Source organism: Camelus ferus, chromosome 23, assembly GCF_009834535.1.
Source record: "Camelus ferus isolate YT-003-E chromosome 23, BCGSAC_Cfer_1.0, whole genome shotgun sequence".
Taxonomy (NCBI): domain Eukaryota; kingdom Metazoa; phylum Chordata; class Mammalia; order Artiodactyla; family Camelidae; genus Camelus; species Camelus ferus.
The window spans coordinates 31,119,833-31,135,437 of NC_045718.1; the positions used below are offsets into that span (position 1 = coordinate 31,119,833).

Sequence of the window (15,605 nt, forward strand, 5' to 3'; positions counted from 1 at the left end):
CGTGGTAAAGTAATCATAGAATTCTTTGCCTTTAATATATAATAATAATAACTTCAGCTTACACAGTACTAGCTAAGTGTCAAACTCAGTCTAAATGCTTTACATTCATTATCTCATCCTTTTATTTCATCCTTGTATAAGGAATTCTATAAAGTAAGTACTCTTATTTAATGGTTGGAAAAATTGAGATTTTGAGAGATTAAATGTTTCCCAGAATTGTAGCTAGTAAGTGGTCAGGATTTGAACCTAAGTCTCTCTAACTCTGCTGCCACCATTCCTAAGTCTTTACTCTTCACCTCTATTGCCTCCCCCATACATTGCACTTCTCCTGTACTATCCCCAAAATAGTGTGAGTAATCACTTTTGAATAGCTATTGCATTCCAGGAATTTTAGGTATCTTATCCTACCAAGTACCCTAAGAACCCTGTTAGGTATATATTCACCTCATTTTATAGATAAGAGAACTGACATTTAGAGGTATTAAAAGACTTGGCAAAGACACTAAAGCTTCAGACCCAAACTCGTCTGGCTACAGTTCCAGTTCTCTTTGTTATGCCAAGTTACTTTTATACAAGTGAAAATGTACATGATTCCTTCTAGAACAGCCTGATGCCAGCCCACTTATACAGACAAACATGGAGCCTTGATTGTTTATTTTTATTTCCATGAATTGACTTAATCAGACCAAAAATTCTGTGATGAATACATACTTTCTCTTTAATCTTAAGAAGGGGTAAAAAAGAATAAATTGTAAATTGAAGCAGACTTTAGATTACTGATTTCCCCTAAGACTGCCTTGACTAATGTTATTTTCTTTTTCAACATAACCAATACAAACTTGATTCTTAAGATTTATAAATGCATTTGTATCTTATTTTAAAAGTTTTTGATCTTCAGAGAAGTTTCATCTGTTGTTTAGCCTTTTTCATTATTATTACTCTTAATTCGTTTGGCAAGAATAATTATTTGTGGAATTATTTGTTTTAGGAGGCAGTTCCCATGTTATACTCAGCAGATTCTCACGGAGCATTGTAATGAAGTGTGGTTCTGTAAATTCTCTAACGATGGCACTAAACTAGCAACAGGATCAAAAGATACGACAGTTATCATATGGCAAGTTGATCCGGTATGTACTCCAGTATGAGTGTTTAGATTGCAAAAAGAGGTAATTTTTAATCTGATTGAGTACATATTTTTAAAGTATTCATATATAAATAGCATTCTTTTCCAAGAGCATTCTTGTCATCTTTGTCATATTTTACCTCTTTCTGTTGTTGAGATAATGTATATCGATTAATACTGTCAAAATTGTTGATTGTTATATGCTAAGTCTGTGTATGCATTATCTGGCTTAATCCTCTGAAAAACTCTGTAAGATACTAATACTCCTGTTTTCAGATGTGGAAACCAAGGTAAAAGTTAAATGTCCAGGCTCTCACAGCTTGTAAATGGCAAGAGTTAGACTTAAATCCAGGAGTTTTTTTACTCCAGACTTGCTGCTCTTAATATCCTTACCAGTTTGTTATCTTTGTTAATACTTGATTTATTTGCAGATTAATACAGTGTCCATTCTGCCACATGTGAGAAAAGACACATTACCATTTTGCCTTCTGAAGGCTTCACTGTCTTCTATAATTTATGGAAAAGTATTATATTCTGGATTTAAAATTCTAAGTTCTCTCTGAACTCAGATTTGTCTTTGTTTAAAACCAGGTGACCTATAGATTTGTAGAATTATGTATTTCCATTTCTTTCAGCCAATTAAATATTTGTCAAGCAACCAAGGAAGTACATGACTCCAATAGGTTAAAGGAGATATATTTGGCTTAAGAGTCATTCACCTAAAATCAGAAAGTATAATCTTATTTTAAAACTTAGAATTAGAGTATATTATCCCACAATGAAGTTTTTAACGCCTGTGTTGAAAAAAAGAGAAAAGAGGCCTTAGAAGGAAATATTTTAAAAAGAAGAGAATCAAATTTGAGAGCATACGTCAATTCTTGTGTAGCTGCAATATGCTGTGAATGATGAAAGGTAAAGAAGATCTACTGTTTGCCTTAAAGCAGGCTTTCTTTCCCACTTTTTGTACCATGTCCTCCTCTGGCCTTCTGACAATCCTGTGGACCTCTCAGAATAATATTTTTAAATGCATAAACCAGAACACATAGGAAGCCCTATTATATATTAATTACAGAGGAAACCCAATTATATTGAAATTAGTTAACAAAATAGTACAAAAACAGATATTGTATGATAATGTTGCTTTTTTTTATTAACATATTAAGTAACAAATTCTAGCAGCAGATCTGATAACTACAAGAATTCTGAAGCAGTAACGAGCATAAATAATATTTCAGGATATCTGCAGCAACTATAGTATGAAGTGAAAATATTTGAAATTTCTATTAACAGTTGCTTGATGCTACCTAATAAATTCCTAATACTACCTTGTTAATTGGCTGCACTGAAGACTGAAGGAAACACTGAATTTCAGCCTGTGATTAGTAAAAATGAAGATGCACATTTTCAAGTTCAAGTTCAAGGACCACTGATTCTATCCCTGATCACTTCTTTAGATCCCAGGTTGAGAACCCTTATGAAAGGAATGCACAGTTTAGAAAGGGATAACAAAATATAAAAAGTGTTACGAAAGCACAAAGGAACTTCGCAGGTAGGAATACTTCATTGAGCCTTGCTATGCATCACACAAGTGGAGACAGGAAAGGGGCATTTTAGGAAGAGAGGGTTCTGTCCATCCCCAAATGAGAATAGGATGTGTAAGGCAAAACATGGGAAATATAAGAAAGTAGGTTGGGATCCAGTCATGGCCTTTGAATACTATTCTGAGTAGTTGTATTTTCATTCAGGAGTTATTTACAAGATGTCTGAAAACAAAGCAACAGTATCAAAACTAGTTTTTACTGTATTTTTGTTCTAGCAGCAGTGTGTAAGAGTCCCTTTTGTTCAAGTATTTATTGAGCACCTGCTGGATGCCAGGTCTTTTGCTAGAAGTCAGACTGGGCTCCTGATAGTACAGTGCAATTGTGCTATAATGGGTGCCACAGGAGGAGCTCAGGAGCTCAAAGAAAAGATCCTACTGTAACTGAAAAGCAAGGGGAAGTAAGACAAGTATGTCTTGGGTGAAGGAATGAATAATTATTTAGGCAGAACTAGTTACGAGTGGCCTGTAGGTGAAATGGCTGGGCGTTTGGGCAGTTTGGGGGAACAGATTTTGGTATGAGGTTAACGAAGTAACAACCAGATCAAGGAGAATCTTGTATACTTTGCTAAGGAGTTTGGACTTTTATGCCAGTGTTTCCCTAGTGTGTTTTTGTGAGAATACTGGTTATGCAGAATATTAATAGGTGTTAAATGCAAGGGCTTTTATGGCCAGATTAGCTCGGGAAATGTGAAGTTAATGCTTATATTGAAATCTGAGATACAGGGGTTGTTAGAGTTTGGTATAATGGTAATTTTATATGTCAAATACTATTTGAAAAACTTAGTAAGAGAAATTGGTCATCTTTTTGAATGTGTACTTTGTGTATTTGTGATGGATAGAAAAAAAAAAGAACTTTATTTAAGATTTGAATTGATGATTCCAATGCCTAGTTTCCTTTAATAGGTTTTCTTACCTTTGCCCCCCAAGAAAGAATTTTACCCATTCGCCTACCCAAAACCCAAGCAAAGTTAAGTGGATTCCATGAACATGGTATTACTGCTTGGAATGAGTTACTGTAGAGACACTGTACTTCTGAAGATATAATATTAATATTCTTATTCATTTGAAATTTTTTCTTTTACAGGGTTGTATTTTTTTTTAATAATATACACAAAAAAATTAGTTTTTGAGTTAAATACTTCCATAGTAGTTTGTCATTAGTTTAGAAGCAAATCTTTGTGTAGATCTAAAGCACCACTATGAATGAAAAGTTTCTTCCCAGAAGGCATTGAGCTAGTCCAAAAGACTTTGCTTTTTAAATTATGCAAGTCACTTTGACCTAATAGTACTGTGATGTAATACCCCATATGCCTATTACCATCCTCCCAAAGAAGAATCAGAAGTAATTGCATTGTAAGCTATTGGATTTTTTCAAAACAGATTCCCAACCTAGTTTTTATCAAACTAGTTCCAGACCCTTTTCTGTTTATGGGTTATCACCATTGGAATTTCCTCCAGGCTCAAAACTGTTTTCAATAAGTCTGTAGCCAAATTCCTGTTTCCACTGTCACATCCATCCTTAATCCCCTAAAACAAAAATTTGGGGGTTATCTTTGAACATTTCACATCTCATTCTGTTGTGTCAGTTTTATGTCCCAAATATATTTTGATCCGACCTCTTTCAGTCCTGACCATGTTAGTTTACGGCCTCCTTTCTTAGCTGTATGGCTATTGTGTTGGCTCATTATGGGTGTCCTTATCCTGTGTCTCTTCGTTCTGACTCGTCTTCCACATTGCTGTATGAGTTCTCTCCCCAAAGGCAAGTATAATGTGTATTTCTGATCTTAAAAATCATAAGTGGCTCTTCACTTGCAAGATAAAATTTAACCCCTTAGCCTAAAATAATGATGTCAGTTTTTCCAGTCTTGTCACTTGCCACTTCCACATTTGCACTATTTATAATTCATCCTGTAGTTTTAGAGTCAGGCAGCCCAAGTTCAAATCCTCACTGTACAATAAACAAAAGTTTCTAACCTTTCTGAATCTTTATTTCCTTCTCTGTAATATAGGGGAGAAGAATAATACATAACCTTTGATGTTTCATGAGGATTAAATGTAATATGGTTTGTGAACAGTGCTAATACTGATTAGCACTTAAGTAAGTGGTAGCTCTGCTGGTGGGAATTTAAAATGGTTTAAACACTTGCAGAACAGTCTGGGAGCTCCTCAAAATGTTACGTACAGAGTTAGCATGTGACCCAGCAATTCCACTCCTTTGTATATATCCTAGAGAAATTAAGACATAGGGCTGCTCAGAAACTCATACATAGTTATAGCAGCATTATTCATAATAGCCAAAAAGTGGAAACAATCCAGATGTCCATCAGGTGATGAGTAGATACAGAAAATATGTGACCATAAAATGGAATATTATTCACCAGTGAAAAGGAGTACGATACTAATATGTTCCACAGCACGGATAAACCCTGAAAACATTATGCTAAATGAAAGAAGCCAATTGAAAAAGATTACATGTTGTTATGGCTCCATTTATATGAAATGTTCAAAATAGGCAAATCCATAGAGAAAGTAGTAGTTGCCAGTGCTGGAAGGAGGAGAGGGAGAATGGGAAATAACTGCTAATGAGTATGAGGTTTCTTTTTGGGGTGATGAAATGTTCTCAAGTTAGATAGTAGTGATGGTTGCACAATATGTGAATATACTAAAAGCCACTGAGTCGTATGCTTGAAAAGGGTGAATTTTATGGTAGGTAATGTTTCACTAAAACTGTTTAAAAAGAGGGGTAGCTTTTATTATACCTGTTTTCAGTTTCCTTGAAAGCCTCGTAAGGACAAAGTCTGTGTCATCTCTATTTCCATCTTGCATACAATGCCTTTGTGTATAGTAGATGCTTGATAGATGTGATAGTGTGAATGAGTCTCTGTGAAACAAGCAGTTAGTGCTTCATTTGGGGGGGGATTGGTGAAGTCTGTGAAAACATCCTCGGATTAAAACATTAAAGTGCATCTTTGCAGCTATTTAAGTTGTGCCTGAAAAACAGTGGCTTTAGGGGTGGGAGTTAACTAAGCTGTCTGTTTTCCCTCCTAGGATACACATCTGCTAAAACTGCTTAAAACATTAGAAGGACATGCTTATGGCGTTTCTTATATTGCATGGAGTCCAGATGACAACTATCTTGTTGCTTGTGGCCCAGATGACTGCTCTGAGCTTTGGCTTTGGAATGTACAAGTGAGAAAATTTCATCCTTGGTTTATAAGTAAAGCATAATCATACTGCACTTGTTAATTATAACTTTATTCTTGATCTATAGAACAGAATCATTCAACTTAAAGTACCATGATATATTTCTTATAAAAGGTAATTTGTCAAATGGCACCTGTGTCCAGACTTACACATTTAAATATTATGTTGAGCATAATACTGTTTTTGAAAGAATGATCAATAGGTATTTTTTGGAATGTCCTAATTTGTACTATTTATTGTGGTATGGAGGACAGATGAATACTCAGATGTACCTGAAGATATGCCATGAATCTAATTCTGCCTAATTATAACAGTAAGATTTTCTTACTGTTCAGTCATTTATGTTTCAACCAGCTTTTTATTAAGAAAATTTCCAAATACTGAGAAAAGTTGAAAGATAAGCGCAGTGATGGACCTGTATGCCTACCACCCTAGATTCAACAAGTTATTTGCATTTTGTTACATTTTATATTTTGATATACACATACATACAAACATACATAGTTAGGTATATATCTGTACCCAAAACCTTTGGAAGTAAATGAAGACGGTATTTTACCCCTAAATATTTAAGCACCTATCTCCTAAAAAAAGTAACATTCTCCTACATAATCAAATGCCATTATCTTATCTAAGAACATTAACTGTAATTCTTTAATATCTAATATTGATTTTGTAATTTTAAAATCCCCAGTTGTTCCTAAAATGTCTTTATGCCATTTTTGTCAAATGCTGAATCAGTGTTGTATTTGTGACTGGGTGAGAGGAGTGGCAAAGCACAGAAGAGATGAGATGGCTTCCTCTCAATTAAACAGGCTCGAAGTGAATCTGACCTAAAAGACAATAATTTTTTTTCCATTAATGTTTTTCCCCCCTCAAAGGGAGGAGAGGTATGTAGTCATAATCCTATAAAAGAGACTCAATTAATAGTGCCTGTGTAATCCTCCTTTGAGCCAATTTAAAATATTTGGACAGTTAAACTATGTTCTAACTTAACTGTTTTACTACGCGTTACTTTGTAGACTTGTTCTAAACGAGAGGTCCTTTTAAGTCAGTTTTCAAATTACTCCTTTATGTTTTTAGGTAGAGTCCTAATTACAGATTCCCCCCACTAACTGAAAGTAGAACATTCCTGTGAAATCTTTCATAAGCTGAAATGGCATAAAGAAGCAGTTACCTGAGGACATACTTTGTGCAATGGATGCACAAAATAGATCAGGATAAAGCACAGATGCTTACGTAGTTCAGGGCCCTGGTGGCCTGATGCTGGGACGCTGAGCACTGTTTCTGGGGAAGGACCTTGGTGGGTGCCGCCCTCGCTCTTCAGGTGTGTGCCGCCTCTAACAGCTCACCGTGAAACACTGTGCACTGTTTCACTTTTCTGACTTCTTTTGAAAAAGCAAAACTTTTCTGATTGCTTTTGGTTAGCAAGAACAGGTGCTAATGTAGCATAAAGCAAACTTTCAAAAAGTGGGGGGATACTTGTAATGGCCTCAAATACTCACTGTCCTGAGTATAACAGAAAAAGACCATTTCTGCCTTCAGAATTTAGTGTATTAACATATTTGTGAATAGAAGATGCTGAAAATTTAGCTACTGCGTGTGTATTTGTGCTTCTAAACTTTTATTTTTTAACTATTTATATCGAGTAATGCAAAAAGATAGTGACTTGAGAGCAGTTAATATGGGGGAAGGATTTAAGATTGCCAGAAAGAATTTTTTTCCCAATGTAAGGAAGACATCTGGTTTTCTATTTTTGTGCCCTCTTTGCTTTTATTACTTGGCCCCATTTCCTGATCATACACTTTTTTTTTTTTTTTTTTTTTTTTTACTTTTGATTACCCATTTTCTCACAGGAAAATTATGCCCATGTACTTTTTATTATGCCAAGGGCAGCTATTATCTCTCAGATCCTGTTTCTAATCCATGAACAAAATGGAATCAAGACTAGATTAAATGGTATGTGTCTACCTTCTAAGTTAGATAACTTAGAAAAAATAACAGGAGGATATCTGAGGGTTGTAACCAACTAAATAGTCTTGTGTAGTTGGGAATGCTTTAAAATGACTATGCTAAGCAGTACCAAAGTTCTTCTTTTCTGTTACTATTAATTTAAATAAAGTTACATATCAGAAAAATAATTTTCATTTCTCTCTTCCCATCTTTACTACTACATTTTGAGCATCTTGAATATGAAATTTAATATAATTTAGACTCCCTACACTCTTGGCCTAGTTTAAGGGCAATTTTTCTACCCATTAATCATGTTCTTAAGGAATTGCTAATTGCATGAACTGCAACTTTAGAATAAAATTTACAAAGAACTGTGAACTGAGGGGAAGTGGAAACTCAGAAAGAACAGGTTTATGTAGTGTTGGACTTTTCATCATCTTAGGAAAAATCACATAGTTTAATTTATGAATGTAATTGATTTAAAATGAGAGTTTTTTGGAGGTTATCTCCTGTCTATTCTTTGGGTCACCTATGCCAGACATTATTTGACTCTTGGGCTCTTCTTTCAAGTCCTTAATTTCTCTTCTGAGTGCTTTAGTCTCTGTAAGGCTAATTTAAGCAGTTTTTTTCTCTAATTAGGAATACTAAACTAACCAGATAGCCCAGTTACTATTCTTCTTCTTTTTTTTTTCTTTATACATTCCCTTTAGAAGAGTATCTTGAAGATCTCATCTACAGTTTTATTTCCTTGTAGACGGGAGAGCTAAGGACAAAGATGAGCCAGTCTCATGAAGACAGTTTAACAAGTGTGGCTTGGAATCCAGATGGGAAACGCTTTGTGACTGGAGGTCAACGTGGACAGTTCTATCAGTGTGTGAGTATTTAGTGCTCTTTTCAAATGTTTGCTTGTTTAAAAGCAAATTTAATTTTGTAAAAATAAAGAATTCACTTGATACCTTTTATAAAAATATACTATTTGAAGATCTACTTTGCCATCTTTCTAGATAAGCACTGTCCAGTAGAACTTCCAGTAGGTTTTTTCTTTTAAAAAAAAAATGTCAAGTGTTTATACAAAGTATAGACTTTGAGTTTAGTATAACATTAAAAAATTGTCTTACTAAACATTTTGTCCTTGTAAACAAGTTTGTAATGTATAGGGACAAAAAGATTTATTATTTAATTTCTTTCAAGGTCTTTAGCCCTTTGGATTTCTTTGTATCCAAAAAAAAAAAAAAAAAATTGCTGAATTTCATGAAGAGACTTAAAATATCTGAGGAATGAAAGTGATGATGAGTGCTACCAGAGAACTTTTCAGTCCTTATTTGCAGTGTCTTCTGATTGTTACCTGCTCTATTAATCTTGGTTTGGGGATTAAAAAAAATAAGTAATAGATAAAAAGTCTTACGACAAGGTAGACTATGATACAAATTCAGTGTTATTTCTCTATCTTGATTCCACATTTCATATCACTACCTAGCATGGTTCCAGTAGGCACTTCTGGATTTATTTTTTTAATTAAAGTTAAATAAGATTAATTAAAAAAACCCATCAAATCATTCAGTGTAGCTAAAGGTCATTTATCATAAAGACTTTTATGTAGCCATTACAGATTATCAGTGTCTTGCATTAAGATGGCCTTGAGACAAATGGAATCTAGTGTCGATATGAATCTAGTGTCAATATCTTAGCTTGGTTATAAGCCATTTACTTTTTTTTTTTTTCCAGTTGTCCCAACACTATTTGTTGACATGTCCATGATTTTCCCATTTTTTAAAAAAGCTATTTCAAGTGGTCAATACCATTATAATACACTAATTTAAGCATTTTAACATATTTCTGGACTGTCTTGCCATGGGCTAATACTGTACTGCATTGATTGATACAATTGACATACAATATTATATTAGTTTCAGGTGTACAACTTAGTGATTCAGTATTTGTACATATTGCAAAATGATCACAGTAAGTCTAGTTAACATACATCCCCATACATAGTTAAAAATTTTTTTTCTTGTGATGAAGATTTTTAAGATTATTGTCTTAGCAACTTTCACATTGCAATGCAGTATTATTAACTATAGACACCATGCTGTACATTTTTGCATGTAAGCTGTAGGTTCTTAATTCCCAGGGTTCAAGATGACCATGCATGTTTCTGCTGACTTTGCCATCCAATATAGTGTTTAAACCTTCAGGATACGGGACTTGGTAGTACCCTAATGTGTAAAATGAGAATGGGAATGCCTCTCAGAACTTTGAATATTCAATAAGATAATGATCTTAAGAGCTGTGCTCTGTAGAGCATGTTACAAATTTGGTGACTTTTTGAAAAATGTCATAACAAATTCCTAAGTTCTATAAAGCCATAATTAATGTTTTAGTAATCTTTTTCCATATCATACTTTGTGACTGTTATAGGGCAAATCCCAGTGTAGCGAATTTTAAGGAAATGTTTCTTTTCCAAAAGTAGTGAGACCTTTGAACTTAAGGATTCTTTCTGTCTTCGTATTTATTGTATTTATCTATGCATCATAGGTTATTGAAGGGAAGATAGATTTACTAAGACTCCCCCATTCCCCCTTAGGTATTGTTGTAATGAAATTTGACCTATATTCAAATTTTCATGATTTAAAGACACTTATGGACCAGTTAGGTGGAAATCAGTCTCAGGAAGAGACAAACTTACAAAAAGATATGCTAAGAGATTCTTTTGGTTCTTTGCTTTGTGAGCGCTGTTCAGTAATGGAGTTAATAGTAGTTCTCTCCTCAGGATTTAGATGGTAATCTCCTTGACTCCTGGGAAGGGGTGAGAGTGCAATGCCTTTGGTGCTTGAGCGACGGGAAGACTGTTCTGGCATCAGATACACACCAGCGAATTCGGGGATATAACTTCGAGGACCTTACAGATAGGAACATGTAACTATTTTTTATATCCATTAAACAACAATTATCTGATCTATATTAAGATAAATGTATAGTGGAACTTGCTTCTTCCAAAGAAGAGTTTTTATTATGTTTTTGGTTTTGATTTGATTGGTAATTTGGGTGGATGATCAAGTGGTGCTTAGTAATTATTCAAATTCTTTTTCTTGACTGAAGTATAGTGTATAATAGTAATTACAGACAAAATTTGTGGTATTTAAGCTTAGAATATTTTATATTTTGATAATTTGAATGTCTTGATTCTTAGTATGTTGCTTTTGACAAATTACTTTTTGGTTACAGAGTACAAGAAGATCATCCCATTATGTCTTTTACTATTTCAAAGAATGGCCGATTAGCTTTGTTAAATGTAGCAACTCAGGTAGGTTTATTAATATAATTCTCAGAAAAATTTAGCTTAGTTGAAATTTTAATTGTGATTTAAAAATTTTACAGCATGTGTTTGATCCTTAAGTGTATAAAGTCAAAGAGAAATTTTTCAGAACATTGGCATTTTGCATAAATAGAAAATTAAAATGTTCCATCAGGCAAAGGGATATTCACAGATTATCTTTTAAAATTCTTTTGAGTTGAGTTAGAGTAAATACCTATATTCTCTTTTGCCTGCAGGGAGTTCATTTATGGGACTTGCAAGACAGAGTTTTAGTAAGAAAGTATCAAGGTGTTACGCAAGGGTTTTATACGATTCATTCATGTTTTGGAGGCCATAACGAAGACTTCATCGCTAGTGGCAGTGAAGGTAATTTGTGTCACTATCGGTTCACATATATTGATGGGCTGAAAGTTCTATTATTCTCTCAATTTGTAAAGGTAGTCGTGTCTCCAAATAAATTCAGGGTGTTAAATTTAAAATTGTATGAGTTATTTATCCAGTGCACTGTTAATTTCCCCTTTTGGAATGACTTGAGCCCTCCTTGTTACCACAGGTCAGTCGTGCCTGTTGTGGCTCTGTGGAGGTTTGTCTGGTGCATGTGTCATATCAAGATTCAGTTAAATCATTACTCTTTCATATGTTCACTTTTTTTTTTTTTTTCATGAGACTGATGGTTTTCAAAGGTTAGTGGTATCTTAAAAAAAATCAAGATTAATTATGTTTTAACTGATGTTGGGCAATATTGTGTCTACTACCTTTTGAATTAAACTTACTCTCCGGTCTGATAACATCAGTATTTCAGGAAGGCGTGTGCTAAAGTAGTTAGTCTAATTTAAAATAGAAATTGTTTAAAATATGGAAGCACAAATAAGTGAGACAAGAGAATAGTGGTTTGCTTGGTAAGAATTGTGAGTTCACTTTTTTCCAGTCAAAAAATCTTTTTTATCTGTTAGTTTAATCATGTTATTTTTTTCCAGATTCTCCACTGGTTTCTAATTTGATACGATCTAAATATATTAAGCCTTCTACTTGCTTTTTAGCTCCTCCTACTCTAAGATCTTTTTCCCCATGCTCTATTTAATCCTGCTCCTGGGGGGTTTTTTCCCTCTTAATTATGCCTCACAATCCCCTGTAGCTCTTTCTAAAAATAATACTTAGCCTAGAAGTGCTTTAAAAATATGTACGGCTGCCATTATCCCTAGTGATGCCAAGCTTTTTTTTAAGCCCAAACTAACTTTAGAACTAAGCCTGATGAATAATGTAATTAAACCACATTATATTCTGTTTATGGCTAAAAATGAAACATAACTATGAAGGAAAGAGATTAGTGTTCTCATGACTCAGGTGGTTTAGAATAGTTCTAAAATGTTTTGGACACCAAGTGGATACAGTGAATATATTATCTCCCAAGATGACCACAGTAATCCGTTTGTCATTTAATTCTAAGAAATATATTCCAAGGACCTTCCAAATCCCCAAAGATATGAATGCCAGTATAAAATGGAGCAATTAAGAAATCTTTCCCCCCAAGAAGTTAGGCCATTACTCAAGTCTTTTCATTGTGTTGGCAATGAAAAACTTTTTTTTTTTTTAACCTCTGCATAAGCACTGGATTCCCTAGGCTGATAGAGTAAGCAGAGCTTGATCATAAAGTCTGTCATTCTGACCTTGTCTACTTCAGACCTTAAGTTTTGGTTACTTTGTAACAAATATCCTCCTTGGATATTTGTTCACAAAAGCATTTTTCATCCACATGTAGGCAGATTTCAGTTGCATTCACATTTTTCAAGCCTGTAACCTTTCTTTGTGGACTTGTTCTGTCCAAAGGGAAACATAGCTAATCTGCACTTTTTCTTTAATTTAATTTTATGCAAGGAAAATTATTTTCAAAAATAATTGAGAAATAAATACCTTCTAGGAACGATAAATTCAGTACTTCAGTGAGTGCAGGTTGTTTCACATACACAAAAAAATGTTCAGAAACAGTTCTAGCTTTTTACCTATGTAAGTTTTGAAACCAGGGCATGTTTTTGCCACAAGTTTACCTTTTCAGTATGCTAAAGTTTCTGCAGACGTGCTTTGGCAGCACATCCCACATTAATCACATAGTTGACTTCAGACCTTGAGATAGAACATTTTTCTCATTTACCCTGGGATTCTGCCTTCTGTTTAAGAACCATCACTTATATTTAGTTAACTCCTTACAGTAATACATAGTGTTTACTATGTGCTAGACTCTCTTCAAAACACTTTCATATACAAACTTACTTTATCCGCATAACATTAGGTAAGTGTGAATCCCCATTTACAGAAGAAGAGTTGCAAATAGTGGGTAGTGTGTCCAAAGTTATGTGGCTGGTCCACGCTGGAGGCAGTGATTGGGCGTCTGACTGCAGAGCCTGCGCTTGGAACCACTACTCGGTGCTAGTCATTTGTTTTGTTTTTGAAGATTAGTTGATCACAAAGAAGCAAAGTTGTCAGGGTTTTTGGGTTTTATGGTCATTTGTGAGATTATAAACAGACTACTGCAAAGTCATATTATGATGCAGATATGGGACAGCCATCTAGCCTCATAAGTTAAGTCTTGAGCAGGGCCTCCTGGATTTTAGTCCCGGTTTTACCATCTACCAGCTGTTCACCGTGAGCAGATTGCTAAAACTTGCAGTTCGTCAGTCACCATCCATAAAAGAGAGAAGCATGGTATCCACCGCGTGATGGTGGTGAAAATTAAATAATACATTTATTTAGTATCTATCACATGGTAAGCACTCTGTATTTAGCTACCGCCTTAATTACTGCTATATTTGAATTTGGGTATGTTGCTTTTCTGTCACCTCACATTTCCATGAAATTTATCGTCTCTATCCTAGATCTGTTTACGCTCAAAGATTTTGACTGTGATTATATATTACGTGTTACAGAATATTGCAGATAGATTTTTCTGGTGACTTGTGAGCTAGTCAGCCACCTTTAATGGGAAAAAATGTGTATTTTATTAAAATGGCTTTTTTCATAAGGTAATTTGTTAAACTATTCATGTTATTTTTGTTGTCCTTTTAAGTTCTAATAAGTTATATGTTCTGTGTGTAATGAGCAATAAATCTAAAGTCAGTTGGTTTCATTAATATATTAACAATTCCCTGACTTTTCTCTGAATTACTGTTTATTTAGATCACAAGGTTTACATCTGGCACAAACGTAGTGAACTGCCAATTGCGGAGCTGACAGGGCACACACGTACAGTAAACTGTGTGAGCTGGAACCCACAGATTCCATCCATGATGGCCAGCGCCTCAGATGATGGCACTGTTAGAATATGGGGACCAGCACCTTTTATAGACCACCAGAATATTGAAGGTAACACCATCGTACGGTATCCTTGTGTTTTCTCCAGATGAAATGTTGCCCTGCTTATTATAAAGTCGTGACACTTCAAGGTGTAGAATGTAATTTATTTTCTCCCTCATTTAGAGACTGTACACTTTCTCACTCCACAGGAGCTTAATTAGTTTAAGACACAGCGGTACTTTGTTTTATTGGTGACAGTGGGGCAAATAAGCTGGAATGTGCCGCCTCATTTACACCCAGTTAGTATTGCCACTTTCAAAATCTTACTGAAAATCTTGCTTCATCAGGCAAGAAGTACTTTATACTTTCATACCCATGAAAGCTAGCTAGTGTACAGAATGTGAACAACTTTAGAATGATCTTGATGGTTTTACCCTTAAAAATAATTATCTGATAGTATCGTGTAGCACACTAGCATGAACTCTGCATGATGGGTAGGGAAAGAGAAGGGAGCTAAAATGTGTCATGTACCCACGTAAGAGAAGTGGAGAAGTGCTGTTACTCTCACTTCTGTGAGTGCAAAACTGAAGCATGGCAAGACCGACTTGCTGGGTGCTACCGGCTCTTCAGATCTATCTTCAGATACTTGGAGATGAAGAAAGCCCATAGCCAGAAAGCTAACAGTTAAGGACATAGCTTAATTGAATAAGATATTGGTATTAGAAAGAAGAGATAAAGAGAAATTTTATGTAAATGACTTATTGTTCTTTTTTCAAAGCAAAAATATAAATATTTGCTTAAGAAGAAGGAATTTACCTGGAAACAGATGAACAGATCTTTGTTAACAGTGTGTTCCACCTAAATGTTTTTAGTAAGAAAGTTGACCAGCTGCTGTCAGTTTAGTTATTCTCAGAGGAGGAGGGTTGTCACGGTAGCATGTATGGTTTATAAAAGCATATTCTCTATACTTTTGTCTTTGTGGGACAAACTGTAAAAGACTTGACCACCAGGTCTTACTGGCAGATGAGGACATGCAGCCAAAGATGAGAGTAAAAAGCATGCCGTGTACATGGGTCAGAAAGTCTGAGAACTGCTGTTGTTCAGAACGTTCAAGGGCCTTT

At 34.7% G+C, this 15,605-nt stretch overlaps 1 protein-coding gene across 2 annotated transcripts in view; it reads left to right on the forward strand.

Moving 5' to 3' along the window:
• Positions 1-15,605, forward strand: part of WDR26 (WD repeat domain 26) — a 38,543-nt gene that overhangs the window by 16,841 nt on the left and 6,097 nt on the right. For both annotated transcript variants that reach the window (XM_014562135.2, XM_006188131.3), the window contains exons 7-13: positions 989-1,127; positions 5,772-5,912; positions 8,635-8,754; positions 10,651-10,796; positions 11,106-11,184; positions 11,433-11,562; positions 14,368-14,553. In XM_014562135.2, the coding sequence (XP_014417621.2) occupies positions 989-1,127; positions 5,772-5,912; positions 8,635-8,754; positions 10,651-10,796; positions 11,106-11,184; positions 11,433-11,562; positions 14,368-14,553 (941 nt within the window). The remainder of the gene's footprint in view (positions 1-988; positions 1,128-5,771; positions 5,913-8,634; positions 8,755-10,650; positions 10,797-11,105; positions 11,185-11,432; positions 11,563-14,367; positions 14,554-15,605) is intronic.